We start from the raw sequence: 14964 nt of genomic DNA on the forward strand, positions 1-14964 counted from the left end.
GCTCCCTTATACTCTAGAGGGACAATATTCACAGATTCACCCTCTATATACAAGGTTAGGGGATTCGTTAGCAACTCCATCCTAGTGCTGAGCATAAAATCCATCCCAAGCAACATGGGTGCTGGTAAGCCTAAGCTTCCTACTATAATAAAAGTATGAGCATACCACTTATTTCCAATCTGAAGTTCAACTTTTATAGCTCCATCAGTCAATATCTCATCTCCACTTACGTTAAATAATTTAACCGTTTCCTCTGATTCCCAGTCATCTTGCTCAACGCTTCTTTTTAACTGTTGATATACTTCTCTCGTAATCAACGACCTAGCAGCTCCTGTGTCAATCAAGGCTAAGACACTTTCATCCAGGCCTTTCACATTCACCATCATTGCAACTAGTTTCTCGTAGCCCACGAGTGAGGCGATCGGAATTGGATCGGCGTTTTTTTTTTCTGCGTCCAAGGTACTGCACCTGACTGTCTTTCACCTGACGCCTGTCCCCATGGATCACTTCTCCCTCTTCCTCTATTATCTTCTCTCTCCCATTCTTGCGCTCTCCTTCTGCCTGCCCAACACTGACGTGCCTGATGACCAGGTTTATTGCAGTTATAACATCTTCCTGGCTGATTACTAGTAGCGCCTATCTGACTAGAAGCAGGACCAAACCTCCAGTTGCAATCTCGAGCAATATGGCCTTTACCGTGGCAGTAATAGCACTCAGCCATGGGGCAATTCTTAGCAATGTGTCCTGTCTTTTTGCATGAATAGCAAGTAATAGGTGGAGGCCCACCTCCTCTTACTGCTTGAGCTCCACCACTTTTGAGGCCAGTGCGAGGTTTCGGCTTTTCTTTCGTCACTACATTTATATTTGGTTTGTTTCTCTCTGTCCTCTCTAACAACTTTAACTTGGGGTGTGTTTCTGCATATCTTAGCATGGCTGCCAAGATCCTATAAGGGTCGTCACGCTCCGCATCGCTCAACATGTCTTGCACCTCCGGCGGTACACTCTTAAGTAATGCACCTGCAGCTACTTTATCAACAACATCATCATGACCTGGCTCTAACTCGTTCGCTTGAGTACTCAAAGTCTCAAGGCGCACAAAGAATTGGTGAAACGTCTCTCCAGGAGAGCGAACAGCAGATCCCAGTTCACTTAAAAGTGTACTGGCTCGTGCATCAGCAGGATAAATTCTTAAAGATTCAGCTTTCACAGCTCTCCAATCCGCACCGACTTTCTTAATCGTATTGAGAAGATGTGAATAGGCAGCATCTATGCTATGTGTTTTAGCTAGCTCTAATCGACCTTCATCAGTCCAAAGTGGTCCCACTGTCATATCATCTATAGTTTGTAACCAACGTCTCGCGCTTGTGATGCATCTATACTGAGGGAAATCCGGTGATATCACTTCTCCACCACAGAAATAAGGAAGACCCGTTATCTTAGCATAATTATTTACAGCATTGCCAGTTAAAGTCTGACTCAATTTATCAGCAAGATTCTGCAAAGGGTCCGCATGAGCAGGGGCGGCAGCGGCCGCACCTCCTACTGGAGAGTGTGGTCTGCTCATGTTATCTTCTCTAACTCCCCCAAAATAATCTAATAAATGATCAGAAAACGCGGAGTCACACCGGGGTGTACGAAGATTCGCAAGATACTGATGTAACTCTTCCTCTGATGCGCACCTACGCAATCTAAACCACTCTTCAGGACTCTGTATTAAACCACGAGACACTGGGGATGGAGAACGTGGAGGGCTTAGAGGACCAATATTCATAACAAATCTAAATAACAAGTTTTTTCACCTTAGAATCCCACCACAGCTGTCACCAGTATGTCGTGCCCCACTTGTTTGCTTTACTCTTTATCTATTCTTCTCCTATGGAAGACTAAGTTCAGTTACATTAAGTCCAATTAAGTTAATCAGATTTAATTAAGTTTCATTTTGGTAGCGCTGGATAAGTCCAAGTGGGAAACCCGACATAACAACACATCAAGTAAACACAAGTCCATTTAAGGCCGGCGTTACGTGGGAGCGTCTCGTTCCTTATTAAGAGGAAGGGATTCTAGGGTTACTCAAACTAATTTTCTCTTTTTTGTTTATCTACAAATTATGTACAAATTATACACTAAGTCAAAGCAATCAACTGATTTGGTCCACTCTATGAACTCCAAGTTATGCAACTACTTTTGATCTACAATAAAACTATTAAATCATGCCACCTTACAATGGTAATCAACAATACAACTAAGTTCCATTAAACAAGTAACAGTTCACGAATATTATCACTCGTCACTGAAGATAATACTCTCTCTTACTAAAATAAAACCAAGACTACCATGGTCAAACACAAGATAATACTAAAGGTAATATTCTCTTACACATAGGGTAATACTAAGAACAATACTCTAGCACACCATCATCTTTCCTTTGCATTATTACTACTAGAACATTAATCTCTGTAACATTTTATTCTCGTATCACTTCACCTTAAGTTATTTCAATATATTTCTGCAAAATTAACATCACTCTTTAACACAGTCATGTACCCTAACTCAATACATCTCCATAAAGACACTTAACTTCTATATAATCTTTGTTTCTTTCACCATTGAGCAAATAAGTTAATTTAACAATTATACAAACTATCTGGCCCGTCCTGTTATACCCTACCACGAGTCTACAGTATACTCTTAATATTTTTCACAGTATATTTCACTTTCTTCTCTTTTTCTTTTCTCTTTCTTTTCTCAGTTCCACTTTCTTCTATGTTCTCTAACAAGAATATCTACTCACTGATACCGTAGTGTACCAAGACATCGCCAGTCTCTGTCGTCGTGGTAGGATACTCAGGCGGCCTTCTCGCTAAGATCTTCCCCCAGGTTCTTCTCGACTCTTTGCCCTCTCTGCTTCTACTGACTCCCAACCTTCTGCTTCTCCCTCAGGAAAAGTACAGCGGTCGGAAGTAGGCGTGCACTCTACATATCCTTCGTTCACTTCTCTCAGCGTTCTTAGTCGGGTCTGGTCCGCAACATTTTGAAACAATGTCCATTGTATAACGTTAATTTACACTAGACATTACTACCCTTTAGTTTTGACTCACTCTTCTCTTATCTCTGTATCCATTAAGGTATCCATTAGGTCGTATCTAGCTCTCCGTCAAATCTAATTAAGTGTATACAGTACAGGGCTGTGAGAGTACTGTGTGCCTCGGCACTCCCTCTTATTATTATTCACTGTTCATTCACTTTTCATTTTTCATTCTTCATCATTCACTGATCTGCGGCTTCTTCCATCTTTTCAAGGTGCCGCAGGTAACGATATTTGTCACGTAACGTTTTTCGATATCCTTTATCCCTTACTGATTGTTGTGAATGACGTGGTTGTGGTATGGGTGGTTGTGGTTGGATGCTGGGTGGTCCGATGGTGGGTGAGTCAGCCGCAGCCGCGTGTGCGCTCTCATCGAATGTCTGGTGTTCGTCATCAGCGTCGTCAGTACCGTCGTTGTCCTCCGTATTGCTGTAGTTGTTGCCGCAGCTTGCCGTGCGGCGACATTGGTGGTGATGGTAGCTGTGGTGTTGGTGGTGTTGGTAGCTGTGTTAATGGTGGTGTTGGTAGCTGTGGTGTTGGTGGTATTGGTGTTGGTGGTGTTGGTGTTGGTGGTGTTGGTAGCTGTTGTAATGGTAGCTGTGGTGTTGGTGGTGTTGGTAGCTGTGGTGTTGGTGGTGTTGGTAGCTGTGGTGTTGGTGGTGTTGGTGGCTGTGGTGTTGGTGGTGTTGGTAGCTGTGGTGTTGGTGGTGTTGGTAGCTGTGGTGTTGGTGGTGTTGGTAGCTGTGGTGTTGGTAGCTGTGGTGTTGGTAGCTGTGGTGTTGGTAGCTGTGGTAATGGTGGTTTTGGTAGCTGTGTTGTTGGTGGTATTGGTGTTGGTGGTGTTGGTGTTGGTGGTGTTGGTAGCTGTGGTGATGGTGGTGTTGGTAGCTGTGGTGTTGGTGGTGTTGGTAGCTGTGGTGTTGGTAGTTGTGGTGTTGGTAGCTGTGGTGTTGGTGGTGTTGGTAGCTGTGGTGTTGGTGGTGTTGGTAGTTGTGGTGTTGGTAGTTGTGGTGTTGGTAGCTGTGGTGTTGGTGGTGTTGGTAGCTGTGGTGTTGGTGGTGTTGGTAGCTGTGGTGTTGGTGGTGTTGGTAGCTGTGGTGTTGGTGGTGTTGGTAGCTATGGTGTTGCTAGTTGTGGTGTTGGTAGCTGTGGTGATGGTGGTGTTGGTAGCTGTGGTGTTGGTGGTGTTGGTAGCTATGGTGTTGCTAGTTGTGGTGTTGGTAGCTGTGGTGATGGTGGTGTTGGTAGCTGTGGTGTTGATGGTGTTGGTAGCTGTGTTGTTGGTGGTGTTGGTAGCTGTCAAAACTCTCCCCCTTCCTTAACAGTCTTATTTTGTTTCTGTGTTTTGTTCTCCACTCACTAGATGCACTGCTACCCTCTGATGACTCTACACTGATTAACAAGCCTAAATGTTTCCTGTAACTCTCACCCTCCTAACAAAAAAAAAAAAAACTACATTTGGTAGTACCCAGAGAGCAAATGATGAGTGCTTGATAATCCAAAGGGTTAAGGTGCTCTAGCTGGAGACAGACCATGAAAGTCAAAGTCTGCAGAAGGGGTGGGGTTCACTGCTCCCACATTACCACCCATGGCTGAGCGACTGGCCACATTCGTTAAATATCTTGTACTGGGTGGCCTAACCCCTTTTGTTTCTTCATCTCTCCCTCCTCATCTTTGCCCCTCTCCTCATCTCTCTTCCTTCACCCTTTCCCCTCGTAAACCCGCACACTTCTGCTATCCTAACCTTATAACCTCCCCGTCCCTCTCTCCTACCCCTCTCCACCTCCCATCTTCTCTCCTTAAGACCCTCTACTCTTCCCTTCTCCTGTCTCCCTACCTATCCCATGACACCGCTCCTTTTCCCCCTCCAATTCCTGCTCCCCTCTTTCCTTCACACTCCTCTTTCTTTTCCCTCCCTTCTCAAACTTCTCCTTCCTCGCTCATTACCTCTCGTCCCTCATCCTACCCCCGTTAACCTAATTTACTTCCATACCTTAGTAAATAAATTACTTCTTGCCCCAACCCTTACTTAACCAAATTGTACTGTTGCATGTCATGATCTGTATAACTGGAGCTTTGTACAAAATACAGTAACTGTCTGCTATGTGCCTCGCGTAATCCAGACATAAATGTACTTCTCTTCTTCCCGCAGTGGACAACAAGGGGGACAGCAGCTTCACCAAGGAAATCCTACAAAAGATTAAACTGTCTGAAGTGAAAAGAATGAGCTGTAGTAAGTATGAAATGGACTTTAGTCTTTCCTTGTTATTCAGCATTTGTTTTTCTACTATTACACCTCTATTATTAATTGTTTTTAATATATCCATTTCTAGGAATAAAGTAGACAATCCATTTCCTAAGAAGCAGCAGCCTGCTTAGTTAACAACTTCACATGTCAAAACATCACTTTTAACACCCACTGTCCACACTGAGTGCATGTTAGTGACTATCTCCTTAACCCCTAATTGGTCACTGGTGTCGAATGACACCTTGCTGTAGTGTGGCTGGTCTCGCCGATGCAGCACAATCTTTAAAAAGCTGTGAACAATATTCGGAAGGGAACAAAGGTCCGGGAGATGTTGACACTGACCTACTTTACCCTCTAAACCACTCAGGTTGTTAGTAGACCACGTGATTCAGTCATGAGTGGACGTCCGTCTTTCGCTCCCCTCAAGGCAAGCACCACCTCGGACTATGGCCCTCTGCATTCGTGCCAGGGCCTTACAAGTCCTGAAATCAGGGCTGAACACTCCCCCACGCTGGGCCAGGAGACTATTGAGGAAGCAGCATTGATGTCACTTGATGATAATGACAAATGGAGCGAGACGCCAACTGAGGAGGACGATGATTATGATGATGACTCTGATGACACAGACGATGCTCCACTTCCTTCTCTCTGCAAGATTGCTGCACCTCTGGCCAAGAAGAAGGTCGTAAAGCAACTATCTGCTGCAAAAGAGGCTGAGGAGGAGGCGAGTATGTCACAGAAACAATTGCTGGAGGAGCATAGTGCAAGTTCCCCCTCCCTCACTCCATCGTCACCATCACTTCCCTCCATCCCACGCTGCCTCTCGCCATCCTGCATAGTTTCACCACGTGAGTCAGTGCCAGGGCCATCTTCCTCACAACCAAAAACTTTGTCTGCCCTTCAGCCTTCACGGTATACTAAAAAATATGAAATGTGGCCACCTACATAAAATCAAAAGGTACTCCAGGCAGCAGTTGCAGGTACTGGCAACACCTTCCCGAGCATCCTGCTCATGCACACCAATTACTGACCTTGTACCAAGGACCTTTATGTTTGACGACATTGACCCTGGTGTACTGTACATAACACAACAGGACTGATGGCTAACAGTTCAGTACTGAGTTTCTTTTGATTTTTTTATGAGTAGGCTACCTGATGACACTCATTGTAATGGAGATGAAGAGGTTTTCCAACACACCACAACTGACAGAGGACAACAAGGGCTCTAAAGAACACAGTTTTGGACTGACGTGACAGTGCCTTCGTTGTACGTGTTCTTGGCACTGACGATGTTGATGCTTTTGGTGAAAAAACATGTGACTGTCGAGTACTGGATGACTGATGTACTTACAGATCTTGATGTATTCGACAAGCATGTCTCGAAACATATACCAGAACATCCTTCTTTTCCTTCATTTCTCGGACAGCACTACCACAGATGCTACAAATAGTTTGCACAAGATCAGGCCCAATTTGGAGAACCTCAAAGGGAAGATAAAATGCGATTTCTGGGCTTTTCTTTCTTTTTTTCTTTCTTGGATTTCTAACTCTGGGCATAGGTTTTACAGCCCTTTATCAAGTCCCAGTAGTCCTCCTACATACCATACACCTCAACATGTCACCACTTAGGTGCTAACACCCACTGCCCATAATGAATACATGCTAGGGTTGTCTCATACAGGACTGGTGTGCTGGTATTAGCGGGGGTAATTTTATGACAAGTTGACTGGTCTTCTGTTAGATCATTAAAGTCTGCTTTAATGAAATTCAAATCCTTAAACTGTTACTACCCCAGGGGAGACGGTAGGAGGACACGTCTAGCTGATCCTTGTACATGATGGGAGGGCAAGATGGGTTATCCTCCACTGCCAGTGGAGGGGAGGACTAATTGACCTCCTTGGCTGAGGAACTGGTCGGTGCATCCTTGGCCATGGAGACAAAGTCAGAAGGGTTCTGCCCCTCCTCAGTTTCTGACGGTGGGTGGGGAACATCAGCTGTGGTCTTAGCCATGTCCAGTTCCAGAGCTGGGTCAGTGATCAGTATGGTAGTCGCTCTGTGAGAGGACTCTTCCGTAGTGTTGTGCGGGGGGTGGCAGGCTGCAGTAGCTGGGCCCGATGATTCCCATGGTGAGCAGTAGAATGTACATCACTGGCAAAGCACTCAGGGATGAGAGGGCGAGGCAGCCATTTGTTCTCAAAGCTCAAGGGGAGGAGAATGCCCAAAGCCCCCTTATCACCCCCTCAAAAATTCTTCAGCATTGTGATGCACATTTCAACGATGGTGCTTATCTCCCCAGGACTCCAAGGACCCCTGGCCTGGCATCCCTGAGCAGTGAGACGTTGCTGTGTGTGGGCAGAACCTTGCAGGGCTACACCCCCTGGCAAGTGATATCCTGAGCCTCGGGACCCTTAGGAATCCCAGAGAGACTACACTCCACCATCTCACCATCCCCAAGGGAGCGTTGAAGGTGCCGTGGGTTTGGTTGAACAACAGCCTGGCGTTGCATGGAAAAATCAATGCCAGTATCCTGGTGCTTGGTGAAGCCGTACTCCGCCATGACATTAAACCAAACCACAGTCCCCCTGATCTTCATCCAGTCTGCCAGAGACTGTGGTTGGCTATCTGCCATCCTCAACGGGTCACAAACAGTAACAGATGTGTCTACCATTGTAGCTGATCGTCCTCTTGCTCGTGCTGCCTCAGCAGTCTCTCTCGTCTCCCTCATTTATAGTGTCTTCCTCAAACTGTCTTTGAGATTCTCTCCATATCCTTGTATAATCATTCCTTGCCTGTTTAGAGTTGTTATATGCACTTTTGCTATTATGTCTGTATCTCACCACAGCAAATCTTTTGTCTCTTTTGTTTTTTCCATTCACTATTAAACCATTTTTTTTATCCTTATTTCTGTCTCTTTGTCGTATGAGATAGAATTTTGGACTCCTTTTTTGTAAAATTTATAGTTTTTTATATACAACATTTATATCTTGCCCTTATTGTAGTTTAGCATTTTTTTCGAATTTTCATTATCACTAACTATATCATATGCTATCCTGAAATTACAGTCTACATGGTTGCTTTTGTCGAAAGGAGGATGATATATTATGTCAATTTCACTTTCTTGCATAGTAAATATGAGATCTAATAATGATGGTTCTTCTGGTCCTATTCTTTTGGTGTTTTCCTTTACATGTTGTGCTAGAAAAAAATCCTGCATAAGATCCAGGAGCTCTTGATCCCAACAGCTTTTATAGCTTCTTACGCCTTGAGTATTCCAATCTATACTAGTGTTGAAATCTCCAGCTAATATAATTCTTTGTGATTTTTATTCCACTCTATGTAGTAGGGCTCTTAAATTCTGTATTGTAGTTACTGCCATGTCATCATATTCACTTTTATCCCATGTGTTTGTTATGCATGGCATATATAAATTTGCCATAATAATGATCCCTTCAGATGTTTTAATCTCTATTGCAATTAATTCTTCTTGTGAGGGGGGGGGGACACAATCTGGCCGCACTATGGGATGGTACTACTACTCTGCGGCCAGGTTGGGTTAGGAAGAATATTGCCACCGTATTCCCTGTGAAGGTGTAGTTGGTATGCATGGTGTGCCTGGAAGAAATGAAAATGGGGAAAGAATGATAGCGATGTGTGTTGAGCGAGAGATGGTGATTGGAAGTACGCTGTTTGTGAAGAAAGATAGTTATAAGTATAAAAATTTTACAAAAAAGGAGTCCAAAATTCTATCTCATACGACAAAGAGACAGAAATAAAGAAAAAAAAATGGTTTAACCCCTACACCGTGGGCTTGTTTACCAATTACTTGCGTGTGCCGCGGGGTTATTTGGGCTCCGACAGACTCTCAAAAAATATTTGCCAAAAATCAGTTATTAGTCCTAGAATAATAAAATTACATATGCTTATGGCACATACCTTCAGCTTTCTCCTGGAATGATTGTTGAGCCTTCGTCTGTTACCGTAGGACTTGTGGAGACCTCTGAAGTAGGGTAACGAAGTCTCCACTTTACACTACCCGACAACCCGTAATATGATTACCACAGCCAGATACAAACACTATAAACACTATTCTACAATTTTCAAGTAGTTTGGGATCCATACTCAAAAAAAAAAACACTGTGAAAGCAATGGAAATTACGAGCGCGTCTGATCGTCGCACTGGCACTAGTTCGCTCATGGTAGTCTGTCATTTATTATTCATAAAACCCCTCACACTTTATATTTCTATTACTATATAACACTTATATATATCTACAGTCTTTATCCATAAGTTTCCTTCAGTAGTATTAGTTTATTTTCACTGTAGGGATTCAATTTCTTTCAGTAAAATACGTAGCATTCACTTTCTCGTCCTGTATACTGGCATTGAGAGTGAATGTCACTTTCATCTTCACTCTCATAACTCATAGCATTCAGACATGCTAGAGTGAAACTTTCACTTTCATTACTCCTAGGGTATATACTCGTATTCTTATAATACTACTCATTTACATTTCTATTTACGTTCTCTATTTTATTTACGTTATTTAAATTTCTATTTTATTTACAGTGTTATGCACTGTCACTTGAAATAACTTATAAAACTATTTTCCATTGTTCACGTATATTTACATTCATTACTTTCACTTGCTGTTTACACATTATTTACACATTATTTACAATTCCACTTGCACTGTTTTACTCAATAGAAAGATCGTAGTCACTCTTTTATCAATTGTCAGCCCTTTACCTCTTTCCACACGAGGTTTAGTAGGGGGTAAAGGTCACAGAGCCATTTGCATGGGGGTGAAAAAAGGCCTTGAAGTCAGCAAGATGAAACATACGTCCTCTCACTTCGGAAGATGAGAGTACACTGATAACGCAGGGGCCAGGCCAGCTAGCCTAGAGGCCTGCTTTAGGGGTTATTCAGAGTTACCAATATTACTTCTTGAAACAGCGAAGTCTAGCACTGATATGATTGGCAGGAAATCTAGACAATACATTATAAATTTGGTAGTTCCAGGTGAATGTAAATATCATTTAGGGTTCTCCCTTCCCTCCTTACATGTATATTTATTACGAAAATAGATTAGAGGCCTACTTAGGAGATATATAATCAGAGCTACCAATGTTAAATCTTGAAACAGCTTTGTGTAGCACTGATATAATTGGCAGGAAATCTAGACAATACATTAAAAATTAGGTAGTTCCAGGTGAATGTAAATATCACTTAGGCTTCTCCCTTCTCTCCTTACATGTATATTTATTACGAAAATAGATTATACAGCATATTTCAAGGGGAAAAAAACAGCGAAAATTAGCGAACGAGTGCACGTGAGGTGTTCTCAGGTGATAATTAGCCAATTCCAGGTGTATGGCACTCTCACTTACCTGATTTCTTTCTTGTATATATTATTTGGTATAAGAATACCACATAGGGCTTATTTCAATGGATGAAATCAGTGAAAAATTCCAGGGAAGATTTACTTAGCGTAGCATGGCCGGGCAGGCGAGAGGATAGGGTAATGGAGGGGGGGTAGGAAAGGGAGTCAAGAACGGGGAGAAATGGCTAAATTGTCAACAATGGATGGGAGTACAGATGAGATTAGGAGTGCTGACTAGTGTTGGACATTGTCAGTACTGATAGATGATACAAGCCCCCACTTGAAAGCCCGGGTGAATTCAAAATAACACAGAATCACAAAAGCGACGCCCCGCGGTATGATCCCTTGCTCCCAAGCGTCACGAAAGTGACGCCCCGCGGTTAAGGGGTTAATAGTGAATGTAAAAAACAAAAGAGAAAAAAGATTTGCTGTGGTGAGATACAGACATAATAGCAAAAGTGCATATAACAACTCTAAACAGGCAAGGAATGATTATACAAGGATATGGAGAGAATCTCAAAGACAGTTTGAGGAAGACACTATAAATGAGGGAGACGAGAGAGACTGCTGAGGCAGCACGAGCAAGAGGACGATCAGCTACAATGGTAGACACATCTGTTACTGTTTGTGACCCGTTGAGGATGGCAGATAGCCAACCACAGTCTCTGGCAGACTGGATGAAGATCAGGGGGACTGTGGTTTGGTTTAATGTCATGGCGGAGTACGGCTTCACCAAGCACCAGGATACTGGCATTGATTTTTCCATGCAACGCCAGGCTGTTGTTCAACCAAACCCACGGCACCTTCAACGCTCCCTTGGGGATGGTGAGATGGTGGAGTGTAGTCTCTCTGGGATTCCTAAGGGTCCCGAGGCTCAGGATATCACTTGCCAGGGGGTGTAGCCCTGCAAGGTTCTGCCCACACACAGCAACGTCTCACTGCTCAGGGATGCCAGGCCAGGGGTCCTTGGAGTCCTGGGGAGATAAGCACCATCGTTGAAATGTGCATCACAATGCTGAAGAATTTTTGAGGGGGTGATAAGGGGGCTTTGCGCATTCTCCTCCCCTTGATCTTTGAGAACAAATGGCTGCCTCGCCCTCTCATCCCTGAGTGCTTTGCCAGTGATGTACATTCTGCTGCTCACCATGGGAATCATCGGGCCCAGCTATTGCAGCCTGCCACCCCCCGCACAACACTACGGAAGAGTCCTCTCACAGAGCGACTACCATACTGATCACTGACCCAGCTCTGGAACTGGACATGGCTAAGACCACAGCTGATGTTCACCACCCACCATCAGAAACTGAGGAGGGGCAGAACCCTTCTGACTCTGTCTCCATGGCCAAGGATGCACTGACTGGCTCCTCAGCCAAGGAGGTTGTTAGTAGACCACGCGATTCAGTCATGAGTGGACGTCCGTCTTTCGCTCTCCTCAAGGCAAGCACCACCTCGGACTATGGCCCTCTGCATTCGTGCCATGGCCTTACAAGTCCTGAAATCAGGGCTGAACACTCCCCCACGCTGGGCCAGGAGAGTAGTGAGGAAGCAGCATTGAAGTCACTTGATGATAATGGCAAATGGAGCGAGACGCCAACTGAGGAGGACGATGATGATTATGATGATGACTGATGACACAGACGATGCTCCACTTCCTTCTCTCTGCAAGATTGCTGCACCTCTGGCCAAGAAGAAGGTCGTAAAGCAACTATCTGCTGCAAAAGAGGCTGAGGAGGAGGTGAGTATGTCACAGAAACAATTGCTGGAGGAGCACAGTGCAAGTTCCCCCTCCCTCACTCCACCATCACCATCACTTCCCTCCATCCCACGCTGCCTCTCGCCATCCTGCATAGTTTCACCACGTGAGTCAGTGCCAGGGCCATCTTCCTCACAACCAAAAACTTTGTCAGCCCTTCAGCCTTCACGGTATACTAAAAAATATGAAATGTGGCCACCTACATAAAATCAAAAGGTACTCCAGGCAGCAGTTGCAGGTACTGGCAACACCTTCCCGAGCATCCTGCTCATGCACACCAATTACTGACTTTGTACCAAGGACCTTTATGTTTGACGACATTGACCCTGGTGTACTGTACATAACACAACAGGACTGATGGCTAACAGTTCAGTACTGAGTTTCTTTTGATTTTTTTATGAGTAGGGTACCTGATGACACTCATTGTAATGGAGATGAAGAGGTTTTCCAACACACCACAACTGACAGAGGACAACAAGGGCTCTAAAGAAAACAGTTTTGGACTGACGTGACAGTGCCTTCGTTGTACGTGTTCTTGGCACTGACGATATTGATGCTTTTGGTGAAAAAACATGTGACTGTCGAGTACTGGATGACTGATGTACTTACAGATCTTGATGTAATCGACAAGCATGTCTCGAAACATATACCAGAACATCCTTCTTTTCCTTCATTTCTCGGACAGCACTACCACAGATGCTACAAATAGTTTGCACAAGATCAGGCCCAATTTGGAGAACCTCAAAGGGAAGATAAAATGCTATTTCTGGGCTTTTCTTTCTTTTTTTTTTTTTTGGATTTCTAACTCTGGGCATAGGTTTTACAGCCCTTTATCAAGTCCCAGTAGTCCTCCTACATACCATACACCTCAACATATAACCACTTGGGTGCTAACACCCACTACCCATATTGAATACATGCTAGGGTTGTCTCATACAGGACTGGTGTGCTGGTATTAGCGGGGGTAATTTTATGACAAGTTGACTGGTCTTCTGTTAGATCAGTAAAGTCTGCTTTAATGAAATTCAAATCCTTAAACTGTTACTACCCCAGGGGAGACGGTAGGAGGCCACGTCTAGCTGATCCTTCTACATGATGGGAGGGCAAGATGGGTTACCCTCCACTGCCAGTGGAGGGGAGGACTGATTGACCTCCTCCTTGGCTGAGGAGCCAGTCAGTGCATCCTTGGCCATGGAGACAGAGTCAGAAGGGTTCTGCCCCTCCTCAGTTTCTGATGGTGGGTGGTGAACATCAGCTGTGGTCTTAGCCATGTCCAGTTCCAGAGCTGGGTCAGTGATCAGTATGGTAGTCGCTCTGTGAGAGGACTCTTCCGTAGTGTTGTGCGGGGGGTGGCAGGCTGCAATAGCTGGGCCCGATGATTCCCATGGTGAGCAGCAGAATGTACATCACTGGCAAAGCACTCAGGGATGAGAGGGCGAGGCAGCCATTTGTTCTCAAAGATCAAGGGGAGGAGAATGCGCAAAGCCCCCTTATCACCCCCTCAAAAATTCTTCAGCATTGTGATGCACATTTCAACGATGGTGCTTATCTCCCCAGGACTCCAAGGACCCCTGGCCTGGCATCCCTGAGCAGTGAGACGTTGCTGTGTGTGGGCAGAACCTTGCAGGGCTACACCCCCTGGCAAGTGATATCCTGAGCCTCGGGACCCTTAGGAATCCCAGAGAGACTACACTCCACCATCTCACCATCCCCAAGGGAGCGTTGAAGGTGCCGTGGGTTTGGTTGAACAACAGCCTGGCGTTGCATGGAAAAATCAATGCCAGTATCCTGGTGCTTGGTGAAGCCGTACTCCGCCATGACATTAAACCAAACCACAGTCCCCCTGATCTTCATCCAGTCTGCCAGAGACTGTGGTTGGCTATCTGCCATCCTCAACGGGTCACAAACAGTAACAGATGTGTCTACCATTGTAGCTGATCGTCCTCTTGCTCGTGCTGCCTCAGCAGTCTCTCTCGTCTCCCTCATTTATAGTGTCTTCCTCAAACTGTCTTTGAGATTCTCTCCATATCCTTGTATAATCATTCCTTGCCTGTTTAGAGTTGTTATATGCACTTTTGCTATTATGTCTGTATCTCACCACAGCAAATCTTTTTTCTCTTTTGTTTTTTACATTCACTATTAAACCATTTTTTTATCTTTATTTCTGTCTCTTTGTCGTATGAGATAGAATTTTGGACTCCTTTTTTGTAAAATTTATAGTTTTTTATATACAACATTTATATCTTGCCCTTATTGTAGTTTAGCATTTTTTTCGAATTTTCATTATCACTAACTATATCATATGCTATCCTGAAATTACAGTCTACATGGTTGCTTTTGTCGAAAGGAGGATGATATATTATGTCAATTTCACTTTCTTGCATAGTAAATATGAGATCTAATAATGATGGTTCTTCTGGTCCTATTCTTTTGGTGTTTTCCTTTACATGTTGTGCTAGAAAAAAATCCTGCATAAGATCCAGGAGCTCTTGATCCC

At 44.3% G+C, this 14964-nt stretch overlaps 1 protein-coding gene across 1 annotated transcript in view; it reads left to right on the plus strand.

Annotated features, from left to right (window-relative positions):
• Nucleotides 1–14964, plus strand: part of LOC145418266 (uncharacterized) — a 481506-nt gene that overhangs the window by 187687 nt on the left and 278855 nt on the right. Inside the window, exon 4 of the mRNA XM_080286710.1 lies at nucleotides 5238–5318. Coding sequence (XP_080142836.1) covers nucleotides 5238–5318 — 81 coding nt within the window. The remainder of the gene's footprint in view (nucleotides 1–5237; nucleotides 5319–14964) is intronic.

The sequence above is a fragment of the Coenobita brevimanus genome, chromosome 113, assembly GCF_032717465.1.
Source record: "Coenobita brevimanus isolate Jiangsu-jjx chromosome 113, ASM3271746v2, whole genome shotgun sequence".
NCBI classification, from domain to species: Eukaryota; Metazoa; Arthropoda; class Malacostraca; order Decapoda; family Coenobitidae; genus Coenobita; species Coenobita brevimanus.